This window comes from Gopherus evgoodei, chromosome 1 (assembly GCF_007399415.2).
Source record: "Gopherus evgoodei ecotype Sinaloan lineage chromosome 1, rGopEvg1_v1.p, whole genome shotgun sequence".
NCBI lineage: Eukaryota > Metazoa > Chordata > Testudines > Testudinidae > Gopherus > Gopherus evgoodei.
Window position 1 is genome coordinate 210,641,470 of NC_044322.1, and position 27,465 is coordinate 210,668,934.

General features: G+C 43.3%; 1 protein-coding gene across 6 annotated transcripts in view; it reads right to left on the reverse strand.

Annotated features, from left to right (window-relative positions):
* Positions 1 to 11,186: 11,186 nt before the first annotated feature.
* GSK3B (glycogen synthase kinase 3 beta) overlaps positions 11,187 to 27,465 on the reverse strand; it is a 254,631-nt gene continuing 238,352 nt past the window's right edge. For 4 of the 6 annotated variants that reach the window (XM_030534132.1, XM_030534152.1, XM_030534169.1 and 1 more), the window contains 2 exons: positions 24,612 to 24,710; positions 11,187 to 15,220 (listed from right to left, as the gene is read on the reverse strand). In XM_030534132.1, the coding sequence (XP_030389992.1) occupies positions 15,153 to 15,220; positions 24,612 to 24,710 (167 nt within the window). In that variant the 3' untranslated portion in view covers positions 11,187 to 15,152. Of the gene's footprint in view, positions 15,221 to 21,153; positions 21,206 to 24,611; positions 24,711 to 27,465 lie in introns of all 6 variants that reach the window. The other 2 variants (XM_030534143.1, XM_030534161.1) reach the window with 2 other exon arrangements.

The following is a 27,465-nucleotide window of genomic DNA, read 5'->3' on the forward strand; positions in this document are numbered from 1 at the left end:
ATCTTTCATCTGGCAGGGTACTGAAGCCTGTTTGTCTAAGCTATGTCTTTTTGGTGAGTACTGATCTGAGCCACTCCTAAAAGCAAAGGCATAACCTTGCATGATCTCTTACAAAAGTGAAAACTTCCATGTGACCAAGGAGTTGGAGGCAGTTTCTCACCCCGCCCCCCATCAAGGTGGTTTTGGGGGCTCCCTTGAATAGTCCTGACTAGATCTGATAATGTTATGAATCTGTCCATGGGGAGGTAGGCCTTGGTTTCCAACAAATTGAAGGATGCCTCTATGAACTGTATTTTTGGAAAAGAGGTCAACATGGATTTTTTTTGTTTACATTGAATTGAAGACCTAGTTCCAGGAACAGAGAAAGGGCCCTCTGCGTGGCTGACAGCACTCCTTCATGAGACTGATCCTTGAAAAGCCAATTGTTGAGGTACAGCAATCATAGAATCATAGAACTGGAAGGAACTCAAGAGATCATCTAGTCCAGTCCCCTACTCTCAAGGCAGGATTAAGTATTATCTAGACCATCCCTGAGAGGTGTTTGTCCAGCCTGCTCTTAAAAATCTTCAACAATGGAGATTCTACAACCTCCCTAAGCAATTTATTCCAGTGCTTAACCACCCTGACAGGAAGTTTTTCCTAATGTCCAACCTAAACCACCCTTGCTGCAATGTAAGCCCATTGCTTCTTGTCCTATACTTAGAGGTTAAGAAGAACAATTTTTCTCCTTCCTCCTTGTAACAACCATTTATGTACTGGAAAACTGTTAACATATCCCCTTCTCTTCTTCAGACTAAGCAAACCCAATTTTTTCAATCTTAAATAATTTTTGTTGCTCTTCTGTGGACTTTCTCCAATGTGTCCACATCTTTCTGAAATGTGGCGTCCAGAACTGGACACAATACTCCAGTTGAGACCTAATCAGCCCGGAGTACAGCGGAAGAATTACTTCTCATGTCTTGCTTACAATACTCCTGCTAATACATCCCAGAATTATGTTTCCTTTTTTTGCAACAGCGTTACACTGTTGACTCATATTTAGCTTATTTACTCCTTCCTAGGCAGTCATTTCCCATTTTGTATGTATGCAACTGATTGTTCCTTCCTAAGTGGCGTACTTTGCAATTTGTCCTTAATGAATTTTATCCTATTTACTTCAGACCATTTCTGCAGTTTGTCCAGATCATTTTGAATTTTAATCCTATCCTCCAAAGCACTTGCAACCCCTCCCAGCTTGGCTTTGTCAGCCAACTTGATAAGTATACTCTCTATGCCATTATCTAAACCATTTATGAAGATATTGAACAGAATGAGACCCAGGACCGATCCCTGAGAGATCCCACTTGATATGTCCTTCCAGCTTTACTATGAACCACTGATAACTACTCTCTGAGAACAGTTTTCCACCAGTTATGCACCCACCTTATAGTAGCTCCATGTAGGTTGTATTTCCCTAGATCGTTTATGAGAAAGTCATGCAAGACAGTATCAAAAACCTTACTAAAGTGAAGATATACCATGTCTACTGCTTCCCCCCATCCACAAGGCTTGTTACCCTGTCAAAGAAAGCTATCAGGTTGTTTTGACATGACTTATCCTTGACAAATCCATGCTAACTGTTAGTTATCACCTCATTATCTTCTAGGTGTTTGCAAATTGATTTCTTAATTATTTGCTCCATTATCTTTCTGGGTACAGAAGAAAGCTGACTGGTCTGTAATTCCCCATGTTGTCCTTATTTCTCTTTTGATAGATGGGCATTATATTTTCCCTTTTCCAGTCTTCTGGAATGTCTCCTATCTTCCGTGACTTTTCAAAGATAATTGCTAATGGCTCAGATATCTCCTCAGTCAGCTCCTTGAGTATTCTAGGATGCATTTCATCAGTCCCTGGTGATTTGAAAAGATCTAACTTGTCTAAGTAATTTTTGATTTGTTCTTTCCCTATTTTTGAGACTAATCCTAGTTCATTTTCCCTGGCATTCACTATGTTAGACATCCAATTGCCACCAACCTTCTTGGTGAAAACCGAAACAAAGAAGTCATTAAGCACTTCTGCCATTTCCACATTCTCTGTTACTGGCTTTCCACCCTCATTGAGTAACGGGCCTGCTCTGTCCTTGGTCTTCCTCTTGCTTCTAATGTATTTTTAGAATGTTTTTTTTTTTGTTACCTTTTATGTCCCTAGCTAGTTTGATCTCATTTTGTGCCTTGGCTTTTCTAATTTTGTCACTACATACTTGTGTTATTTGTTTATATTTATCTGTTGTAATTTGATTGAGTTTCCACTTTTTGTAGGACTCTTTTTTGAGTTTTAGATAATTGAAGATCTCCCGGTTTAGCCAGGGTGGTCTCTTGCCATATGTCCTATCTTTCCTACACAGTGGGCAGTTTGTTCTTGTGCCCTTAATAATGTCTCTTTGAAAAACTGCCAACTGTCTTCAGTTGTTTTTCCCCTTAGACTTGCTTCCCATGGGATTTTACCTACCAACTCCTGAGTTTGCTAAAGTCTGCCTTCTTGAAACCCATGGTCTTTATTGTGCTGTTCTCCCTTCTACCATTCCTTGGAATCATGAACTCTACCATTTCATGATCACTTTCATCTATGCTGCCTTCCACTTTCAAATTCTCAACCAGTTCTTCCCTATTTGTCAAAATCAAATCTAGAACAGCCTCCCCCCATAGTAGCTTTCTCCACCTTCTGAAATAAAAAATTGTCTCCAATACATTCCAAGAACTTCTTGGATAAACTTTGCCCTGCTGTGTTATTTTCCCAACAGATGTCTGGGTACTTGAAGTCCCCTATCACCACCAAGTCCCGTGCTTTGGATGATTTTGTTAGTTGTTTAAAAAAAGCCTCATCCACCTCTTCTTCCTGGTTTGGTGGTCTGTGGTAGACCTCTACCATGACATCACCCTTGTTTTTTTACTCCTTTTATCCTTACCCAGAGACTTTCCACAAGTCTGTCTCTTATTTCTATTTCAACCTCAGTCCAAGTGTGTACATTTTTAATATATAAGGCAACACCTCCTCCCATTTTTCCCTGCCTGAACAAGCTATACCCTTCTATATCAATATTGCAGTCGTATTATCCCACCAAGTCTCTGTGATGCCAACTATATCATAGCTGTGTTTATTTACTAGTATTTCAAGTTCTTCCTGCATATTCCCCATACTTCTCGTGTTAGTATATAGACGTCTAAGATACTGATTTGATCTCCCCCATCCCCGGTTCTGTCTTGTCTCTCCCTTATTTCTGCTATAACAGCCCATTATTATTCCTCCCATGCTCCCCCCAAATTCCAAACCTTCTCCCAGGTCTCCATGTTATTGACTTACTTGTGGGCTTTGTTCACCTGCCCCCACTGAACCTAGTTTAAAGCCCTCCTCAGTAGGTTAGTCAGTCTGTAGCCAAATATGCTCTTCTCCTTCCTCGATAGGTGGACCCCATCTCTGCTCAGCAGTCCTTCCTAGAACAGCATCTCATGGTCATGGAATCCAAAGCCCTCCTGGCAACACCATCCTCGCAGTGAGGCCTTCACCTCCAGGATGCATCTGTCTCTGCCGAGGCCCCTACCCTTGATTGCAGGGACTGACGAGACCACCACCTGTGCTCCCAACTCCCTAACCCTTACTCCCAGAGCCCTGTAGTCACTTCTGATCTGCTGAGGCTCATACCTCACAGTATCATTAGTGCTCACATGGATGAGTAGCATGGGGTAGTAGTCAGAGGGCTGGATGATCCTCGACCAATTCCTTGGTAATATCTTGGATACAGCCCCCTGGCAGGTAGCACACCTCCCGGGATGCCATGTCAGGGCAAAAGATGGGTTCCTCTGTTCCCCTCAGAAGAGAGTCTCCAACCACCACTACCCTACGTTTCCTCCTGGGAGTGGTGGCTGCGATCCTCCCAGCTTGGGGATACATGGCTTCTCTTCTTTAACCTTTGGGGGTGATTCCTCATCACTTGTTGCCAGGGCAGCATATCAGTTTTCCATCACTCTGGTGGGTGGGTTGGGAGTAGGGGGTGGAGCACTGCCTACTGCCAGAAGTAACCAGCAGCCAGTGTCCTCCCTGTACCAGAGCCTTATCCTCCTCCCCCAGTGGCATGACAGCAGTCATCTCTAGCTGGATAGTATCCTCAGCCTTAGAAGTCTCCATATGAATACTGTCAATGAATTCCTCATGTGCACGGATGCTCCTCAGCCTAGCCACCTCCTCCTGTAGCTCTCCCATATGCTTCCTGAGAGATTCCACCAGCAGGCACCTCTCACACTGAATGGTCCCCCACAGCCTGGCTTTCTGTGAGTGGGAAATGCAGGCCCCAGTCTCTGCAAATCCACACCAGGATCTGGGTAGAGGCATCCAGGGTTAGGTTCTATGTCAGGATACAGGTGCAGGTGGAGGAGACAGGAGCAGTGTTGGAACTGGCGATCCCGCCCTTCCTAACCATAACGATATTATTTTGTCTCCCTCTCACAAAAACAACTCCCTCTCTCAGACTCCCCTGTTCACTAGCTCCCCTTGGTCACTTAGCCTCTGGCTTTTAAGGTCTTCCTGCCTAGGTCAGCCTTACCCCCTCGTTAATCACACAGGGGAGGGTGATCACAAGGCTGATTGAGGCTGATCCAGGGAACAAAGGCTCAATCAGTCCCCAAATACACAATTCCAATTGACCAGGTGACTGAAATAACCTGAAAGACAGAGAAAAATGCAAATAGCCAAACAAACTCAATCATCCCAAAGTTAGTACTTGCACCTTGTTTGTTCAGCAGGGGGCTCTCCTTCGCCATCTCTCAAACTCCCCTGTTCCCTGGCTAGCAATACTAAAAAAATCACCTCTCAATGAAGGTAAGTGGCCACCACTACTAGAACCTTTGAAAACATTCTCAGAGCTGAGGAGAGTCGGAAGGGGATTACCTGATGTTGAAAATGATTCTGACCTATAACAAAATGCGATTTTTCTGTGAGGTGTGTGTATCGCTATATGGAAATATGCATCTTGTGAGTTGAGCTGAAAAAACAATCCCCAGAATTTAGTTGAAGGGATAATAGCTGCCAGAATCTCCATCCTGACCTTCTGAGACTTTAGAACTATGTTTAGTAACCTTAAATCGAAAAGAAGTCTCCGGCCTCCATTTTTTTCGGTACAAGGCAGTAATTGAAGTAGAACTCCTTTTCCTTTGTGTTCAGCAGGGACAGGGTCTATCGATCCCAATCAAAGAAGGGCATTTATGTCCTGCCTGAATGACCCCTTATGAGAAGGTGGGAAAGAGTGGGTGGAAGAGAAAGGAAGGATGTAATGTGGATGGTGTAGCTCAATGGTAAAGTCTCAAAGATCCATTTATTTGTAATAATCTGCACCCATGCATGCTGAAAATGGGGACTTTGGACTTCAAATGGGGGGGAGGTGGGAAAATTATTGAGTGTGGTGAAGTAAAAAACTGGGAAGATTTGAACCCTCAACCAACCTATCAAAACTGGTGTTTTGATGCTGGCTATATTCGGGCCAGGTGGATGAGGCTTTTTTTCCTCTTGAGGGTTCAGTGGATCTTTGGAAACCAGAGAATACGATTGGATAGGATCTCTGGGCACTTTGTGACCTACTAAATTTTCTTTATTCGTAAGAGTGTAAATTCTCAGAGATCATAGAGTGGCCCAGGAGTCTTGCTCCCTCCTGCTACCTGTTGCCATCTTCGCAGCAATTATCGCTGCTACCTTGCGCTAGATGCTGGAAGGGCCCAATGTGCAACACCTAGACCCTGGCAAGCTCCCAAGTACTGCTAGGTTGCTTTCTTGGCTCTGTTCCCCAGGCATGTGGGACAAGGGTCACCCTGACATGTCCCCAGATGCCCTCAGACAAATCTGTAATGGCAGTGTCCTCTGGCCCAGGCCCACTGCACTGCACTTGCTGAGCTCCTTGACAGCCCTTCCCAGCTGCTAATCTCCCTGCTGGCTTTGCACTTCATCTTCCCCTGCTGCCCGGAGCGCCTCATCATCAGCCTCCAGCTCCAGCACCTGGCTCATGCTGCCCTCACAGGCTTTGCCACTGGCTCCCAGGCAGCTGAGATCAGCTCCCTGCTGTTTAGAACAGTGACAAGTCAGCTGTGTCACTTGTGGCTCCGATATCTGGCCCTGCAGAGTCTTCTGACTAGCTGCAGCGGCTAGCTGCACGTCCTATGGCCCTGCTTCCCCAGCTTCCTTCCCAGGCCTAAGAGAAGAAAAAGGGCAAAGGGATTTTGCCTTCCTGATAGCCATGGTCCAGGCAGGCAGGCGTCACATAGGACAATTCTTAAAGTACATCGGCTCTACATAATGCAAATATTGACCTTGCCTTTCCTGACACTCAGGCCAACCTTGGCCTCCCCAGGTTAGTGTGTCACTAACGAGCCAGGTGGCTTAATGCAGCTGCTGGAACCTGCCTGCTGAACTGGTCAGTGTAGAAGATCACACTCACAAAGTGTTTGATAAAAGGGATTCAGTGGTGAAAGGATGATATGGGGGCCTGTGGGCGAGGAGTGAGCAGTATGGGTCATTCCCAAAGCAACCCATGTGCCAGTGGGGACTGCACACTGAAAACAGCATGATTGGGTCCTGGAGCTTAATGAGGCCGTGAAGTAAGTGCCAGGGTTTGAATGTCAGTGGCTTTCTCAGCAGGTCCAGCAACAGTCTTCCAGATCCCCTGTTTTTATCCAGGCATTTAGATGGTTTGGGACTCACCACCTGCAGCGCCTCCTGCTGGTGACTCCAGGAATTAGCTCGATTCCAGTGGAGTGTCCCCTCCTGGTGGTGTTTCATCCGTTGTTCTGCCCTCTGCTCTCTGCTGCTGTTGCTGGACCCGCGTTGCTCCCTGCTCAGTGCCGTCCTCTTCAAGGCCACTGCCCTCCGGCGGTGTCCCTTAGTCCATCTGGACCCCCTTCTGGGGATTGGTGATCAGCAGTCCTCTACTCCAGCCACCATGTGCAACCCCACACCCCAAAGTCTAATCCCTCTTGTCAAGGATCTGACATAGGCTGTAACGGCTGCTCCCTACGGCCGATGGCTGGGTGTACCGCAAGGAGGAAGCGGGGGGAGGGGGAACCAGGCCCGCCCTCTACTCTGGGTCCCGGCCCAAGGACCCTCTGGCATCAGCCTCGCTGTCCTCTTTCTTTCCCCTCCTCTGTCTGTTCCCCTGGCCTTCTTCCCCTACAGCCCCTTGCACTCTCTAGGCCCTTCCCTTCAGGGCCTGGTGGCTATGGGCTAGAACCTTCTAGCCTCCCTGAGCCTGCGCTGCACTGTGCTAGTCTCCCCCTTGGAGACTGACCTTCCCGTCAAAGGCCTGGGACAGACTGACTGCTCCTGCTCTGGGCAGCCTTTAAATATGGGTGAGCCTGGCCCTGATTGGTTCCCTCCAAACTGGGCCCTGATTGGCTCAAAACAAGCCCTTCTCGCATTAGCTTCCCAGTCTGCGCAGGCCCCCTGGCCTGCTGCAGCCCACTCTCACTGGGAGTGGGGCAGTCTGCCTCACTACAAGGCAATTAAATGTTTCATGGCTGTGTGGAGCCTCCTTCCACTGCTGCCTCCTTCCTGCACTTTGTCATTCCCTCTCTATCCTGCATTTCACTCACAAGTCACCCGATTGCCTTGGCCAGCCCCAACTCAGAAAGCCACGTACAGCCATTGGCCAACTGAGAGATAACATGACTCTTCTGTCATAGCAATGGCTCCAGGGCTGATGCCACCACACCCAGCCCTGGCTCTGCAGTTCTGTTCTGCTCTTGGAACATGCTGGGTTCCCAGATGTTCTGCACCTTGTCTACCAACCCACAGACCACTGTGCTATGAACCTCGCTATGCAAGTGAAGCACCTGGTCTAACACTAACCCTCTTTATTGCCTATTTTTACACCTGCAGTAGAAAATTTGAGATGCAGTGTCAAGGTCCTGGTCACCTGGTTCTACCAAGCCCTTGAGAGGTAAACTGGAACATACCAACTGGAGGACAGGCTGGTGGCAGGGATTGGGAATAGCCTATAAAACCTTTTAGTTATAGAGCACTCATTCAAAACCAGCCTAGCTTGGTTGTCACCATGTCACTCCTCTGACACCTTTTCACGGGTTCCCATGGGAAGTTGATGGCCTCAGTCCATATTGCCCCGGGCACTACACCTGGGACAGAGGTCAAAGATTCAGGGTCTGACCTTATAAACCCTTCCAAGCCAACGGGAGCACTGCATTCAGACAGTGCCACCCTACTGGACTGGGCCCTCAATGGGCCACAGAGACTGAGCTCATCTCTCCTCTTCCCAGCTCATGTCTGAGGCAGAGTTCACTCAAGGCCAGGGAGCATCATGTGTGCCCGCTACAGCACTCTTCCCTTGAGTACGTGATGGGTAATGGGATCAAAGTTCAGCCCTACCCTGCCCCATATATAGAACCCACCTGACTATGTGTCTCACTGCACTGGAACTACTTTAGTTGCTGAAGCAGAGAGAACACATTAGCTAGATTCTGAGAGCGCTCCCAGGGAGAAATTGGCTGCTCCAATTTACTGTCAACAGAGCTGACAGAATGGGCTAGAGTAACCCAGTGAGCTGTGACAAAGGGCAAGAGGTTAGGGTTGAATATTATGCAGTGTTCTTGAAGGCTGGAGGACAAAGGATCAGAGCAGTTCAGAAATGGATCATAACAGTCCCAAGGGCTTCAGGGGGATTCAGTACTAGGCAGCAGCATGGAATGAGAAGCAGGACAGCTCAGGCAGGCAGTGAGAAACCTTGTTTAGTTTGGGGGAGGAAACTAAGTTGCAGACCATGGAGAAGTGAAAAGAAGCACCAGAGCAAGATGGAATTTACAAACTCCACCTGAGACCAAGCCACCAGCACGGCCTCCAGAAGGGGAACTGTGGGTTTGGGTTCAGTTAGGTCATGGGCTTAATGATATGGATTTAAACAGAAAAAACATGAACAAGGTAGATGCTAATTTGATACATCTCATCAGCCCCTTTGCCACCCAGAAATAACCAGGAAATACACACACTTGCTTTTCCAGAATTTTTTGGGGAAACACAAACCCATAAGCCTTAAACACGTCTTGGCATTTCAAGAGGTAATATACAGTGTTCTAGAGTCAATGCCCCAGGATAGTGTTGAAGGGATGTCGTGCTGTAGGAGCCATAAATCCCATTTGTGTTCATTAAAGATCATCCAACACTAGTCACTATACATTTGCTCCAGGGTCCTGGCCACATTCCAGAACCAGGGGAACATTCTACTTAACCAAATTGTCCTGAAAATTTCAGTTGGATGTTCCCACAGCTCCTCTCCTAACCCTGTGTGTCATGTTACTGGGCGCTGTTAGCAGCAACCCCGTAACTATCTGTATGCCAGCAGTGATTTAAACAATCCCTGTTGTAGATTCGTAACATGGATTGGGATTCTCGGGGAGGAAAGGCGCTACAGAAATGCAAGACTGGGACAAGCTTGGTTTGTGCATATTCGAGAGTTACTGTTCGGACAGCTCTGAATGTGACACGTATTTCTCGGAAAAAAACAAGAGGAGCCTCTATGCAATATAAATTTGTTTTTATTGAAGCAGCAGTCACATGACCTTGCATCTAGACTTTAGGATAGCGACAGATGGATGTGGCCAGGTCAGCCAGCCCAAAAAGGGTTTTTGTTGTTGCGCTAACAGACAAGTCGTGTTTCATACATACAATACCCAGTGCTGGAAAACCCAACTCAGAGAGAGCAATGTGCTGATTTGTTGGAGGAACAGCCCCACTGGATGTGGCCTTGACAAACTTTACAGATCACCACCAAGTAACCACATTACTAATGGGATCAAATCAAAAAAAGATGAGTGCGGTATTCAAAGCCAGCAATTTACACAGGTTCTTAACTTGCCCCTATAGGTGGAAGGTAATGTTTTCTGTGGTTTTAGATGTATTGCTGCAGGGTTCCTCGCTCCATCAAACCAAATGGAATCGCAGACAGAAGCCGGCATCTCTTGGGAAAGTATCATGGAATAACACAGATCATTTAAGAAAACATGCTTTTTTCTTGTGTTTTACTTATTACACAAAGTCATGTCCACCTATTTTTGGGGGTGGAAAGAAGTGTGGGGGTGAGGAATGGGGTGGAGCAGGAAGAGGAGGAGAGAAAAGGCAGGGTTTTGAAATAAAGACCACACACTTTGCATTTTTAAATTTAATTTCCAGGCTAACCTACTTTTTATTTAATGCAAATTACAGTACCAGTTAACTATTTCCGAACCGAGTCACACAGAACAAAATGTATTTACAAAGGGGTAGGAGGGGCGGGGGAAATAATAAAACATTAAGCATACTTTCCACAAAAAAAGTTTATATTTAAAATGAAAAAAATTCAGTCACAGAGGCATTCAAGTAGTAATAGTTATACAGGTTTTGCTTTTCCTTTAAATCAAGACAGATTTGCACAAGTGTATGCAATAGTTTGTATACAACCCACAGTCCTTAATATATATATTTATTTTTTTTAGATTTCTGTTTTTAGGATGGAAGTGGTCACGCTAATTTGTGTGTGTACAGGTCCAAGTGATCCATCAGCAACACATTAATGAACGCAAATTTTACAGGCAAGCAAATTATATATATATATATAAATATATATATTAAAAAAAATTGAGGAAGAACAACACAAGGAAGCTACTTTTCTCAAGCTAACCCCCTAGGTACTGATTTTTAGTTTTCCTTTTTTGTTGTTTTGCTGTTATTGCAGTGTTAAGAAATGAAACAAATTCCATGAACAAAAACTGACTAAAACCCTGTGGAAATAATGGGATCACCAAAGATGCCTTTTTATATTCTCAGAAAAGTAGCTCCTGGGTCAAATACTCTACTGTGCTTTTATAGCTATTGTATATATATATTTTTTATTATTATTTTTAAACACCTTCAGTAGCTGAGATTTCTAACAGAGAAAAGTTTACTGGCAATTTTTTTTTTAAAGCATAAGTCTGGAAACATTTAAAATGATCTCTAGTTGTGAATTGCAGGCATCTGCCGTTATTTAGATAAAACTTGGTTTAAAACAACTAGAAAAGTGAACTGGGATCTTGGATCAGCCTTTTTTTTCCTTTTTCTTTTTTAAACGTATAGGTAAATGACCATCATTCATTTTTTTCCTTAAAAAGGTAGCTAAGTTTGAAATTAAAATACCAGTGTCTTGATTGACGTCCACCAGGGGACACAGAGAATGTAATTAATTACATCTCAGAAACGTATGCAATTGCAGAGTAGACAAAATGACAGATCAAGACCATACTTCATTAAAAACAAGCCAAAAAAAAAAAATTAAAAAAAAAAAGCTAGTAACAATTCCGAGTGGAGTCAAAACCAAATTGACATCACTGACCTTCGTGTCACCAGAAAGAAAGTGCAGCTTCTGCCTCACTGGAATGGACACGAGATGGATCCAAAACAAACAAACAAAAAACAAACCAACCAACCCCCCCACCCCCCAAAACAGCAACCTTTGGTTTGGTAAAGAGTTAAGTGTTTTCCCATTCAAGACAATCATATGTGGAATACTAACAAGGTAGAAAACACAAGTGAACTAGTTTTAAAAACAAGGCCTTTGTGCTAGGCACAAGAAATCAAGAACAAAGTTATCATCTTAAGAAAATAAACAGATGGGGAGGGGCTGGGGAACAGCAAATTCCCTTATTACAAAGCTGCTATAGTGTTCTACAGTAACGGCCCCAGAGCACCACAGCTATCCTGCTGGCTGTCTGGCTACCAGTGCAGAACACTAGGGGGATTTTTAACTCTTTTCTGTTTGTAAAAGCCCAATTTGCTCTCTCTTTAATACAGTGAAGGGAGAGAGAAAAAAAACCAAAGGCTCCTGGAAGCTGCTGTCCACCAAGACCTCTGGACACATGGAATAGGGAGAGACGAACAAAGTCTAATCTACTGCTAGCTACTAGGTGCCAAGAGGGCAAGTGTAAAATGAAACCAGTCATTGCTATTGGGGTGCGGTGATGGGCAACCTTAGAACGTCCAGAGCAAAGCCACTGCTTGAATGAAATGAGTCACAAACACAATTTCCTTTCGTTCCACTACTGACCATGGTATCACTGAAACCTTACAAGCACTCCAAAGGGTTAGAAAGCAGGGGAGCAAAGATGCCATTTTGTCTGGGATACAGTTGTTAAAAAGGATCAAAAAAAAGAAAAAAAAAGAAAAAAAAAGGGAAATACAATTAAAAAAAAATCATGGAAGCGAAGGCACTCCAAACTATATAGATACACTATACATCGCTAGAGTTATTGTTACAATAATACAGGCCGGTACCTACTGTACAGAGTTAAAACTATATGGCTTTAAAAAGCTCGTCTACATTTTGTCTGATTATTAAACAGAATCACTGCCCTGAACGGTAACTTTTTGCTCATTAATAACAGTTCCTGGGTCCACATATTTACATACAAAAACAATAAAACTCAAAATTTAAAAACAATCAAAAATAATGTACAAGCTTGAATTTGGTGAGGAGCTCCCCCCATACCCTTATTTACAAAACAAAAGAAAACGAAACAAAAAGTTATTCCAAGGCCTGGATCTAACATGTATAAAAGTGTTTGTGATCCTGCCATGATCCTTGAAAAAGAAAATCAGAGACGCCAGCCTACGGACAGACACACACTTACACCGTCATGAAGCAGAACTAAAAGAATGAGAGCAAAACTCTTAACTCTCCTCCTCTACCAACCTTGAATGGAAAAAAAACCAAACAAATCATCTAGGACGGCACCTGAAACAAGCAGCCATTTTTATCAACTTGGTAATTTACTGTCCCCAGTCCAGAGTAAATGTCTTTGCCCAGCCTTCCAGCTGTCTTGTCTATAAAGCAGATCCAGTCACTGCTACTGTCGCCTGCTTTTCAAGTCTTCTAAAATCTCGCAGGACATTTGATCATCCAGGTTCTAGTCAGTCATCCATGGCACTCACTGGCTGATTTCTTGCATTAAACACTCCTTTCAGGCTTCAGTTATTTATTACAGGAGCTGGGGGTGTTTTTGTTCAATTGAAAAATGTGGTTTCCCTTCTCTTCAGCTGTAATCGGCCTAGAGCGGTTTAAAAATCTTTTCTGTTGCCCTCGGTTTCACTAAATAATGAGGGACATAACTAAGGTGAATTATCCATTCTCTTTCCAGGTATACATTCAACTCCCCTCCCAGACATCCACTGTTTATCAGACAGGACAGAGAGACCTCTACGGCTGCTAAGAAACATTCCTTCAAAAAAATCCCACGAACAGGGACACATATGAAGCACAGGGACAGGAAATGTACTGAATTAATAAACAAACCTCCTGCCACCCTGCAGGGACTGAGTTTATTTAGCCGCTACTGCTGGCTACTCCTGGGCCACACATAAAAGTCTGTAAATGTCAGAAACAATTTATTGTGCCTTAAAGATCCACAGGTCAAGTAACAGCCCACAAGCACCAAGGTGACTAAGGTTTCTCTGAACGTGTATAAGGCCCACATGGACATCAACGTCAAGGATAAGACAGACCAGGTCTCAAAAGTCTATTTCTACACTGCAGCTGCAACTTCCTGCTGCTCAACTGACTCCTTCCAAGAATATTGCTTTAACTTAATGGAGACTTTGATTCTTACACCATTCACCACTACAGAAAAACAACCCCTTAAACTCAGACTGGCAACAAAAACATTCATCTTATGCTTCAATCAGACCATTTAACAACTGTAGACAAAATAAAACTCAAAAAGCGGTACTGTATCTATGTTATACACATATCTATTTATATTATATACACACACTTATGTAGGCAGCTTCCCCTCAAGTCAGCAGGTACAAGTTACTGTTGATATCACTTTGATGTGTATTTTATTCTACCAATGTAAAAACATCATAATGGCAACTCCACATGCATCAATAAATAAAGATAAAAAAGCAGGAGGTTAAAATGATGAAATTAAATACAGATTCTCACTGTGGATTTAAAATTAGATCTACAGAGCGTGGCAATCTGCAAGCTCAAACTGCAGTAAAAAAATATTACAAATAAACCAGTAGATTGTTACAGTTCACATTATAAACCCTGGTGTCCTTTTCCTGTGTGCATCTTGGGAAAGGGCATCCCATTCAGAGCAAAAAACTGAAAAATGTTTTCACAGTGGCCACTTTCCAAAAGGCCCCATAACTCCGCCTGCCCCCTCCTCCTGTGGGATTCCATTCATCATCAGCTCTCTGCTGGAGATTACAGCTGACTGGCCATTCTCTTGCACTATATGGCTCTTTTAAAAACAAAAGTTCAAAGACTTGGTGGAGGAGCTCAGACCAGGCAAACAAGCTGCTTCAATAAATAACTGAGTATGCTTGACATGCGTGTGTGTATATATTATAAATATATATATATCCCACTTGATAAACTTTTTTCCATATTGAAGCTGCAGGTTTCTCTATTGCAAGCGCTAATTTTTAAAATAAGTCTTCCACTAGCAGTTCCAAGTTTAGACATACAGTAAGAACCCCCCACCCCCTGGGCTACCTATTATCCTATCACCTCCCCACCTCCCAGCCCAAGCCAAAGGCAGTTCTTCAGATAGCCTAGATATGGATTCACTTACAAGAAACACTTAGCTCTGTTGAATGACCCTGGCTAAGCTCCCAACCAAATTCAAGCTGTGCACTATACCAAAGTCTGAAACTTCACTTAAAAAGAAAATAAAAAAAGAGGTTATAAAAAAAAAGTCAGCAGAGAATGAGGTTGTTTTCCTTCTTTCTGTTGTGGGAGGGGGCATGAGGCAAGAGTCCTGGTTCTGAAGTACACAACAGCAAACTTTCCATATGAAGAGATTGTCAAGGGAAGAGACATTGGTGTGTTTCTATTGCTCCACTTTTCCTTCTCCCCCCCACCTATTCCCTTGCCCTGGAGACCCCGCAGAGTGAGAATACAATGAAACTGGTTTGTATTTATAGATATTTTACAAGGTTAAATAAGAACAACAATAATAATAAAAAAATTGAACACTAAAATGAACAGGGTTTTGTTTTGTTTTGTTTTTTCCTCTTTTTAATTTTCTTTCCAAATGTGACCAGTGTTGCTGAGCAAGACTCAAATAACTGGTGATTTTTCCTGTGCAGCTGGGTTGCGTGGGACCACTTCAGGAGGAGTTGGAGGCTGATGCTGAAGCTGCGTTATTGGTCTGACCTCGCTCTCCTGCGTTAACATCTGCCAACGACAGAAAGGGGAGAGCAAAAAGCAGTGTTACTTCCAAGCAACAAGCACCTTAATCAATGGATTTGACCTTTCTGGAGCGCACAGCCCTACGGCCCCCACCAACTTAGAACTGATGTACTCTGCATCACTGTGCCGTGCTGTGGGGTTAAGGGGTTCTCCTGAACGCAATCATGGGTGAGGAGGGAGTGATGGGGCATGATCTGCAAGCAGCATATTACTGACTCAAATGGAGCTGCAGAAAAGCCTTTTTCAAAGGTTGAAGTCCCCAGGGTACTAGCACTACCTCACACGTTAAACTGCAAGTGTGCATAGCTGTAGGCCAGAGACAGCCCAGTGGGAAAACCTGCTGCAACGCTCACTGTCATGTTAGAATTCAGTAACTTTACTGGCATGGCAAGGCACACTCGCATTCCCAAAGCATGTATGGCTACCACAAGCTGTCCCATTGGTGCTCAGGCTTTATACTGTGTCCATCATGCAGTGAAGCCATCTGTTAAATGTGTGAATGAGCCGAGACGATGCAAGCAACCGGCCACAGTCTCTGGTAGAAACAGCTTGTGTATTAATGTGTAATTCATACACTGATTCCCTCAATAGATGTCTTTCAAGTCTATTGCTTTATTTCAGGGTGGATTTGATTTAAATCACTAGTCAGGAAGACTCGACTTGACAATCATGATTTTCTACATAAAAGTGCATTCTTGTTGGTTGTTATAACCTTAATATGTATTCTTCCCAATTCATAGATGTAGATTTCATTTTTAGAAGGTACACCCTATACATTTTTGAACTGTGATTTATTTTGAAAACTTTTCAGGTTAGTTTTACAGCTATATCAGAAAATGAATGATTGTTTGGTTATTTCATTTACCAAAGATAACTGAAGCAGATATTTATGAAGTCACTGGGAGGTGAACTATCTCCAGTTCAATAGGTTAATCATTAATATTTGGAGGATTTTCTTGCCATGCTGTATTAGGAGGAGATCATCACCAGACAGACATTTACATTGTTTTATTTAACTAAAACAACGTTAGGTATTCTGGATTTTTTTCTTCAACAGCAAACATATATTTTAACAAAACAAGCATATGCCCCTTCCTTGTGATGTTTATCTCCAGACTTCTTCTCCTTGTCCAGATCTATTCTGCCTTCAACAATCTTCTATTCATTGAACTTTCTGAAACTCTGCACTTTTAGAGAGAGATAAGGGATTGACTCTGTATACACAAATTTGCAGAGGGACAATAGGGTTGAGGTCTGTTATTTTTCACCTCTCTCTATTATTTATTTATTTAAAAACATTTTTGCTGTCAACACGCATGTTACCTCTGGAGAGACAAATCCACAGTTTGAGAACATCAAAACTAAGCATCTCTGATGTATCTTCTAGGCTGAGCACAGAGTCCCATTGGGTAGATAGAAAGATTAACCTAAATAATCTATACAGAAGCCTGTGGAACTCCATACGATTGTGTCCCTAATCCATGAACTATTGGAACTCATTTACCAAAATTTTCTTAAAAACATTACATGAATGTATTATCTCATGCTATAGAATTAGAGTTTATAATTCCTATTCTATCTTTGAGCTATGATGTATCTTAATTAAAACAATCTTTAGATAGGTTTTTTTCTCAAAAAGCATTTTATAAAAAAAAAATCTAATTTAAATAAAAAATCCATTTTTTTAAAAATCATTGATTTTTATCTACTCTGTTTTATTTTGTGGTTGCTCAACACAAGATAGACTTGCCACCTTCCTAACTGCTGAAAGCAGATGAATGTCAAGGCTGAAGCCAGTAATGAGGCTTATAAAATCATATTGCACTGTTGGAGGATCAGTGCCTGGAGGTGAATAACCTGAAACACGCTCTCTTCCCTAACTCAGACAACAATGTTCACTGAAAAGAGACTCTATAGTGTAAGGTGGGCATGTGTCAAGATGTTTTCTAAGCAAGTGCACTAAAGGATTGTTTCTTTTCCTATTTCTTTGGAAACTCGGTCATTTCAATGGAATTCTTTCATTTGTTGTACAAGAAGCAGCACAGATTATTTCAGTTCATAACAAAATAGAAATCTGTTGGCAAGCAAGATCTTTGACTGTGACCGAAAGGTCCTTTCAGAGAGAATTTCAATGTTTTGCTGGTGCATTCGTGAACATTTGAGGAGAATAGGTGAGGTGTAAGAAGTCTGGAAAAAGCAAATATTTAAAAAAGGATAAAACAGAAGTCAGGATGCTGTTAACTGGGTAAAATATTAGAGATGACAACACAGAAACCTATATATAAAAACAACATGATGGCCAATTAACCATGTTTTTGTAGAGGACAAACAAAGCTGATAAATCTTATGCAAAATTACAGCTCTGGTGGAAAAGGAAAATTTATCTGGTTTAGTCCCACGCAGAAAACTAAGCTGTTATCTGGTGAGTATGGATAACACAAAATTGGCTGACATAGACCATGAAGAAAGAAATTTATGATCATCAAAAATACCAAGCTGGAGAAAGGTAACTATTGAGGATTAGCACAGGGCACTCTTCCTTTTATTCCCTCCTCCCCATTAACAAACTAAAAAAATACAAGTAATTGTAAACAAATCAGTGTTGTAGATGCTATCACACAAGAAGCTATCACAACACAGCTGAGGTTAGACTGGATGAACATAAACTGGAGATCTTGAGAGAAACAGGCTCATTAAAAAGGGGCAGAGATTGAATGTAGGTAAATATAACAATACAGTTGAAGGAAAGCATTGGCTAGCACAAGTACAAAATTGGAGGCTGTGTAGAGCAAAACTGGGGGCGACACCATCTCCACGCCAGTAAAGAGCTTATCATGCAATGCAGCTGCAATAAAAAATACAACAGTAACTCTAGGGATGTATGGTGCAGCTGAACACACGTTTGTTGATGAAGTTCTTCTATCTAGCCATAATTAATAATGACCAAAGTAGGGGGCACCGCATTGGAAAGAGGACACCGATAAATAAGGAAGAGACCCCAGAAAAGCACAGCACTGGATGACAGAAGAGTGAGACAATATGCCCAGGAGGGAGAAGGCTAAGAGGACATCATCACCTAGGAGACAAATGGAAAAAGAGGGTGACCACCTACCCACATCTGAGAAGTGATAACCCCATCTTCTGATCCTGGTTATCAAGCTGAGAAGGGAAATCGTACTACAGATAGCAGGTTATTTTCCAGTCCTGGCTTCCCTCCACCCCAGGATGGTTCCTCAAATGCAGTAAAAATCATCCCCATGTACTTAAGATAGCAATCCAATATTTTACCAGTATGTTGTTGGCATTATCGACAACCCTTGGATTTAAAATACAGTTCCTGGCATTCTGACAGCTCTTCGTTCATGCTAACTAGCTAACTCACCATCACACTGAACATAAGAATGGCCATACTGGGTCACACCAGTGGTCCATCTAGCCCAGTATCCTGTCTTCTGACAGTGCCAGAAACAATGCCAGGTGCTTCAGAGGGAATGAACAAAATAGGCAATCGAGTGATTCATCCCCTGTAGCCCACTCCCAGCTTCTGGCAAACAGAGGTGAGGGACACTTCAAAGCATGGTGTTGCATCTTTGCTCATCCGGGCTAATAGCCATTGATGGATTTATCTAGTTCTATTTTGAACCCTGTTACAGTCTTGACCTTCACAACATCCTCTGGCAAAGAGTTCTGCAGGTTGACTCTGTGTTGTGTGAAGAAATACTTGCTTTTGTTTGTTTTAAACATGCTGCCTATTAATTTCATTTGGTGAACCCTAGTTCTGTGTTGTGAGAAGGAGTAAACAACACTTCCTTATTCACTATCTCCACACCAGTCATGCTTTTATAGACCTCTATCATGTCCCCCCGTTTTTATAGACCTCTATCATGTCTCTGCTTTTTCTATCATATCCCCCCTTAGTCATTCTTTTCTAAGCTGAAAAATCCCAGTCTCATTGGGTATAAGAATGCATATAACAGACAGGGTCACTGTGTGTTCTGTATACCACTTGTTGGAATATGCTATGACTCTTGATTTATTGCCCCTGAAGACAGCGCAGCTAAAAGTGTTAAGATGTAATGGACAGAGAGAAATGAGGAAAAGTCTATCCCCAAGTGATGTACGTAAAACCTGCTTCTCTCATGGTCAGTTTGCTAGCTTGAGTTCCTGCAGAGCATTTGCCTCTGATCAGCTGTGTGTACGCATTAGAGGGAAGGGTAAGCAAGGAGACAGCCTAGGTTCCCATACTTGTGGCTCTTCTACAACAATATATACAAAGGCCTTCCAATTTGGGATCAGACTGTGCATGTTGCTCAGGCAGCTGGTACATGCCTGCAAACACCCATGTACTGTACACCGTGAACTCTAGGAAAAACACCACCTTGGCTTTTCTGCAAATTCTGTGCTGCCACATCAACAGAGTGCAGGCTGGGGAGCAGCTATATGCTAGTTTCAGTCCCTCCATGCTAAGATGTTGCACTGAAAGCACACAACACAGAAAGGGGCCCTGCACACTCAGATTCTCCCTCTTTCATTGGGGAATCAGAAGTTAAGCAGTGTACATGAGGAAATCTGTGCCTTTGACAGAACCAGCAAAAAAAGAAAAAGCCTTTTTTTTGGTAGATTAGTGTTTGTGCCACTGTGATAAGCACTTGTGACTGTGGTGTTTGCTGGTTCACGCTAAATCTCCCCAGGCTCGGGGGTGAGACTGTTCTCAGCCAGAAGCCTCCTGATTATCAACCTGATAGCTCTGCTCCCGAAGGAAACATACCATGTATTGGGCTTAGGCCTTGTTATTGTCTTCACAGTCTTGTCAATAGTGGTGGTGAGCTACTGCTCCTTTAGGTAGCATGTTGCTGATGCTTCTCCCAGTCCTACTTCTGGAATTGCCTCTGCTTTCTGGTCAGGGATGTGGTGTCCCTCAGAAGCCTACCAGAAGGGCTGCTGCATAGGATGGAGCTGCAATCAGGGTATTACAACCCCCAGATGCTACTTGATTTAAGAACTTGCCAAAGGCCACGGGAATTTTCATTCCTGATGTACTGCAATGCTAACCTGAAAGGACACACTGAGGTAACCCTACCAATAGTCTGAGGGTCCTTAAAAGGACAATTTAGGACTCAAGGGAAAGGGTGGGGTGAGACAAAATTCGTCAGAGAGATGTTCTTTGACCCTAGAAATCCAGGCTCTATCTTGTACTTTATTGCTCTCTTTAGAGAACTGTGATCTAGTGGTCTATGCCCAAAGCTGGGAGCCAGAAATTTCAGCCACTGACACCCTGTATAATCTGTGCACCTTTATGAGTCTCATTTTCCTTGTCTAAAAAACTGGGATAATACTTGCCTCTCTCTCATGGGTGATGAGAATTAAATGCTTTCCAAGTGCTTTCAAGGTGCAACTGCACATCTATGAGATGAATACTACTTTATTATGAGTGTCGTCATGGTCTTGTGCAACTGCCCTGCGCTGGCAGACAACTCTAGTTCTGCTCTGTCCCACCTTGCTGTTGAGGATGCTGGAACATTTCTCATTTAAGATCAAAGGGATCAGCACAGCATGATGCATCAGAAAATGATCTCTGCAGCTATGATGGCCAGAGTCCCATGCACGATGGCACCCACCCCCCCTCTGGTAGAAATGTTGACTAGCAGAGCAATTATCTGGCAGCTTATTGGTCCAGGAGGAAAAATACATGATGTTGTGGCATAAGGGCTTTATTGGCACTTTTAGGATAACCTGCATAATGCACAAGTGGCAAAGCACTTTGTGAACAATACAATTATTCAAAACTTGATGCAAGTACAACTTTCATCCTGCCTCAAACCATCATGTATTCAAACACGCCACTGGGTCAAAGAACTCCAGTTTAGGGGTGTTTGAGTAAGTTTACAAATGGTATTGGAGCAAAATTTCATACCCACCTTCCTGAAAAGCCAGCTCCCATCAGTGCCATGAGCCCCCCCGTACAGGAATCTGAAGGAGAGGGAATTTATAACCAATGTATTTGGAAATCTCTTCAAAATTACACACAAGAATTCCCTTTCACATACTGCCAGCATTTCAAGGGCTGATATTTCACTGGGCTAGAAGCAAGTGACATTCACTCATCCAGGACTGAATATTGCCCAGCCTGAGACAGAGGCCAAAGACATTTTTGAGGAAATCAGGTAACAGTTGCCTAGGAGGCTTTTTTTCTGGGAACATTTTACACAGGAGCTGTTTGAAGCTCTGATGTTACAGTAAGTTCTGGGAGTTTAATAGGTGAAAGCTGTAGAAGTTGCATGATAAATGCGTTTCAGCAGATAGCTATTGCCACATGTTTGACGGCTGCAAACACATTCAGAGACACATTATACACCAGATTCTCATCTGCAGTAAATTGGTGTTGATCCAGATACTCAGCTGGGTGTAAATCACTGTGAAAATCAAATGCTGGTTGTGACTACACATATAATGTCTCTCACACACAGCGTGTGCATTCAAGATGCTGGTTGGGATTCCACAGTTAAAGCTGAGTTGAGTTTTTCACGTAAAGCAGAAATTCAACCCATCAGTTCTTAAATCTTTTTTTATACACACTCCTCCCCCAGCATATGATTCTACAGATGTCAGGGCAATTTGCACAGTGCTTATGTCATCTTATGTGTCTGTACAGGACCTAGCACAATGGGTGTGACTGGATCTTCTAGGTGCTATTTTAACAAATGTTAAATAAAGGTGTGCTACCATTCCAAAGAGTACAGTTTACATGCTAACAGAATTTGGGGAGAGAAAGTCCAACTCTCCTGACCAGCATCACCATACTAGGCTTGGGAAAAACTACCAACCAGAGGATATTTTAGAGGTTACTATCCAACCATGACTCTGCTCTGGACTCAGGAAGATGCAGACAGTGTTCTGTCATGCTGATTAACACAAAAAAACTGGCTCCCCCATCCCAGTTCTGATCAGCCCAGTATCCTGAATTTTTAGCTATTGCATTATAAAGACACAGATTTAATGTCGCTATGTAACAATAATACTTCAGCACCGTCAGAAGTGACAGCAATTACATAACAAGGTCCTAAGGTGGGTTGTTTGTACTAAACCTGGACTCTCTGGATTTTGAAGTCTGAGCGGCTACTACCTGAGTTAACTGATCAGGTCCACTGGCTTGAAGGCACTATGACTCAAATTCAAAACAGACACTATAACTGGTCTAGCCACTAGAGGGGGACAAAACGCCACATCATATTACCATGCAATTATAACCCGCACTAACTTGTGCAACTTTTTCAAATCTCATGCTACGTCTACAATCAGCTAACGGCTCACCACTGTAAGAGTGGCTTTGAATAATGTATTTACAAGTACAAACTTTTGCTGAAAAGTGTCATTGTCAGTGTGGGTGCCGTGTCAGATGGCAAACTCCTTCCCATGCTGCTCTGATACTGGTTTAATGATTAGAAGAACTTTGCTGCTCAGGGTCCCAGTGCTTCTCAAAAATGGCCAGGAATTTTTCCTGCATCCACGACAGCTTCTTGTGCAGAGATTGGGGAGGGGGCAAAGCAGTGGCTCCTCCCTGCAGCGCTCAAGGTTGGGCTTCAGCCCCCCTCCCCTGGTTCAGCCAGAGGCTCTGGCAGCAGGCTTCACCCTCGCCCACCCTAATTTCAGGGATTTGGGTTTCAGCCACCCCCACGGTAGCAGGGCTCTGGCTGTGGACTCTGGGCTTCAGCCCCCCACTCCCCACCCCCCCGGCTCCAGCTATGGGGCTCTGGGCTTCTGCAGGGCCAGCCTTACTGGGTGCTGTGGTCCAGAGGCAAGAAGTGGGGGAAGCCCGGGGAAATGGGGAGAAAGCAGTGGGAACCAGGGGAGGCGAGGGCACCAAACTATAACTGTGCATTATTTTTATTATTGAGTCTGCAAAAAAACCCCTACATCAATCAATTACAATGATTTGGACATGTAAATATACATATTTGTTTTTCCTGAAGTATTTTAGGAAATATTGTCAGAGCGGTCCCTGGTCTAGACAGTGAATTCTATTGTCAGAGCTAAAGCAAATCAGGTTCTCACAATTTCCAACAGAGCCTAATCCTGAAATCTTAATTTGGGCTAAATTCCCCCAGCATAAGAATTTTGTCTGAGTAAGAACTACACAGGTTTGGGTCCAAGGTCATCAAAATAGCTGTGTATGCAAAAGACTATGAAGATGTAACTGAAAGTTATCGAATATTGAACTATATCTCAGAATTCCCCTGTAGCTGCAAAAGATTCTCATGAGGATCAAAGACACCGGCCCACCTCAGCAATATAGTGGATACTAACAGGAGGGTTAAAATACTGACACTAATTAGCCATTTTTTAGTATATTCACACTTAGGACTTGACCTGAAATGTTTTCCCCAATGTGAGCTCCTCGAAAGCTGTGCTAAGCAAAGCAAGGACAGTGCTTTTTTGAACTCACACTAGTTAATTTCTCATCACCTCTAAGCAACACCTTTTTGTTCCCTGTGCACATCCTGTGGCTCATTTGAAAGACAACACCTTCAGCCACACAAAACCCCTGAGAGCATACTGAGGCACTGGCTCAGCACTGACTCGGAGAGAAGAGTGCCCTCTCTTGAATCATCAACACTATTCCATACTTGCACTCCCAAGTTTTCCTTGGAGATCTCTTGGCCAAGCTCTAACACTGCTCAACTTGTAAGTTAATATAAGATCAACACCACACCGTGGTATGTCTCCAGACCAGTAATGAGGTTTTATAAGTTTCTGACAGCAAGAGACAGAGATAAAGAAGAGAACCACTCATGGTTGGGCAAAAAGCCAGAGCACTATTTGGTGCCCAAAGCTGGTATAAGGGCATCCACAATATAAGTGAATCCCTTGGTAATCCTTTCTGGAAGTGCTAATATATTTTGAATTAGTGAGAAAATCTTGTTTATCCACAACCAGTCAAAATTTGATTGGAAATAAACCTTTCGGATGAAGCTACATTTACCGCGCTGATTATTTATCTTTTTCCTAGGCATCTCTAAAACTAGTTAAAGTTCAGAGCTCAACAAAATCAGCACTGAGTGTCTGTGGGGTCCAGAAGTTAACTGACCAGGAGGATCTTTAGAAGGTGAGCTTATTCTCATTGTTCCACTTCTTCACACTAGAAATTTGAGTGAAAGAGACACAGACACTAGGATACGTCATTAAAATGAGCTGGGATAGGACTCAGGTTAGCATTGCCAAAGTGCCCGCAGCCAGCTAATCTAACAAGACTGAGTTTAAAATGGAGTTGGAATTAAATTATTCCTCATCCACCCCAGGGTCTGTAACTCAAGCTTCTTAATGGAAGAAGTGTAGTTTGAGAGAGAAGGGAAACAGGCAGGCAGGCGCATGTTCTCACCTGAGGCTGCTGTAGCATTTGTAGGGGTTGAAGCAGCTGCTTGATTCCGAGCATGAGCAGGGATGAGGATCGAAGCCAAAGATGGGTTACTTGACAGTTCTGGAGGGGAGGTGGAACAAACAGAGTTAGCTTATAGTCCACACAGAACCTCTGCATGCAGATTAATTCCTTGGGTTTCTCAGCAAACGTAACCATCAATGAAATGCATGCCCTAATCAACAAGGTCACATTACACTTTCATGTATGTCCATGAGCAAGAGGAAGCCACAGTGATATCCAGCATGGGAATTTCCAGAGCAAAGCATCTCTGTACAGTATCAGCTACAAGAAGTGATCATTTCCCAGTGAAAGGAGAGGACCGTGGAGTTAGCAAAGCACCGACCAATCCTGGTCCTTGGAAACAGCCTTTTAATACGACTTCATTCTGAGAATCACCCTTTCCCTTCATGAACACACCCACTCACAGCAAGCTTAAAGGAGAAGGCTGATGACAACAGCGTGCTGCTTTGGGAATTGACTGTTACAGGTTCTCCAACGGCTCCGGGGTGTCAGTTCCTTGGCTCATAAACTCCATTAGAGACACAAGGTGGGTGAGGTAATAGCTTTTACTGGACCAACTTCTGTCGGTGAGAGAGGCAAGCATTTGAGAGAGGCCACTATACTGCTGAGATGGGACGGTGTCTTTGTCTCTCACCAACAGATGGTCCAATAAAAGCTATTACCTCACCAACCTTGTCCCTCCAATACCTTGGGATCGACACAGCTACAACTACACTGCATTAAACTCCACCAGTCAGGGACCTACAAACCCAACACCAGTGACCTAGTTAAGTCTCCTTAAATGCTGCCAAGCAGCCTAAAAGGGCTGATACTTCCTTTGAAGGCACAGTGAAAAGCTGAAGGGTTTGATTTTCAGGTCAGTTAAATGGAACACAAAAGTTACTATTGTTCTTTCTAAGAAACGTAACTTAAGAAAAACAGACGAGCCAAGCTGCTGAGGCCCCAAATTTAAAATAGATGCAATATGTATCAGAGTAACAGGCATCTTGTAATAGCAACTGGTGGTAACACTATGAGCTAAGTGTGATGGGGTGGAGCTGACTAGGTCATCAAGTGATAATACTGCAGGCTGCCCTGAAGGGGATCAGTCTAGTACTACACCGAAACTGGCAGTGGAGCAAGGAGGAAGGAGAATCTCCTGAAGGCTGTTCCAGGAGGGGAAACAATTGCCTCTAAAGGAAGCCACATCCAGATGAAGCAACGGGGAAGTCACCTCAAGGAAGGAGGAGAAAGACAACCCTTGGCACTGCAAGAACTTGCCTGGGAGAGACACGCATGCAGACAGTAGTTATTAGAAAACCCTGTAAAGAAAGAAAAATCTGTCCTGAAACCAAGTCCAATCATCCCGCAGACACACAGGGTGGTTTTGTACATGGCTGTCACTAGCTACTGGGTTTTATCTACTAGGCAGATTAAGGAGCCTGTACTTTGCTGTAACATGTATATTGAATTTTGGGCCTAAAAGGGCTGACATGGCCATTTGATTATTTTCCTCTTCTCAACAAATAATGTAAAAAGAAAAAGTAATTGACTGAGAAGCCAAGCGGGAGAAAGCCCATTTCGACTACTTACTAACCTCTCACCAGTGTCCAGTGTTGGGCTGTGCTTCCACAAAATACACAGAAATTCTGACTGGGCATAAACAAACATGAGTCACGGAAATAACTGAAACCAGATCAACACAATCTAACTATGAGCACACGGCTACTAGCCGCTCCACACCCAAAGAAGTTACTCCACTACTCCCTCCTCCCCGAGTAATTTCTTAAATCAGTTGGTAGAGAGAACTTACTGTGTATCTCGCTCTCTCCCCAAATCCTAGTGCAAACAAATATACTGTTCTGTTAGCCACTGGCATGTAATCCAACAGGGAAATGAAGTGGAAATATGGACACTTATTCTACCAAGAGCGCAGTAAAAAGTCATTCATCTTGCTTGACACAGTACCCCTTGATGGGAGTGTTTAGGAGATAGCAAACCTAGTTAAAATTTATTGTGGCCAAGTGTCAATAGCCAGACTCCTAATGTCTAAAAGGTATGACTGACCAAGTATAACTACAATGAGTCAACACAGCTTCCATTCCAGTGTGATTCTTCCTGCATCCAGACATTAAAGAATACAGCTCACACTGGCAGAATAGCCACTTTCACTCACTAAGCATCGTCTCACCTGTGGTTCAGGCAAAAAATCTACTAAAAGTGCAAACATGTTAGAAGCTACACTAAGGAATAGAGATAATAGGCAGAAGAGGCCCACACCCTCCCCATTATATCCACGAATCTAAACTCAAGATGCTGTGAATATCACAGGATTTTCAACTAGAGAGGGATGGCTAAATTCAGAGAAAATAACTGACCCAAAACAAATTGCAATTTTTTGAAGTTTAATTCAAGATTTGGTTAAAAACTTGATTAAATATGTGTTCTCCCATTTGTGTGTAGCTGCAACACACCACCTGGTTCTGCCCAGTACTGGACATGCCAAAATACTGCAGGAAATGGTTGGATTTGTGTGATCTGCAGCCTGCCTGCCTCCCCTTCCCTTCTCTCAGAAGATTTCCAGCCCAAGATATGAAAAAGAACCTTAACTTCCGGGTGCCTAACTGAATCAAATCCCCAGCTCAGGACTCTGAATCCCTCTCCGCACTCTGTTATGGCTGTAGGAAGCCTTTGCCTGGAATGCCTTTAGCTTGCAAAGACTTCATCTGTCCACATACAATTGTCCAAGACACCTTACAAGGACTGGCTGCCACAACTGGGACCATATCTTTAGTTCAGTTCTAGCAGAATCAGT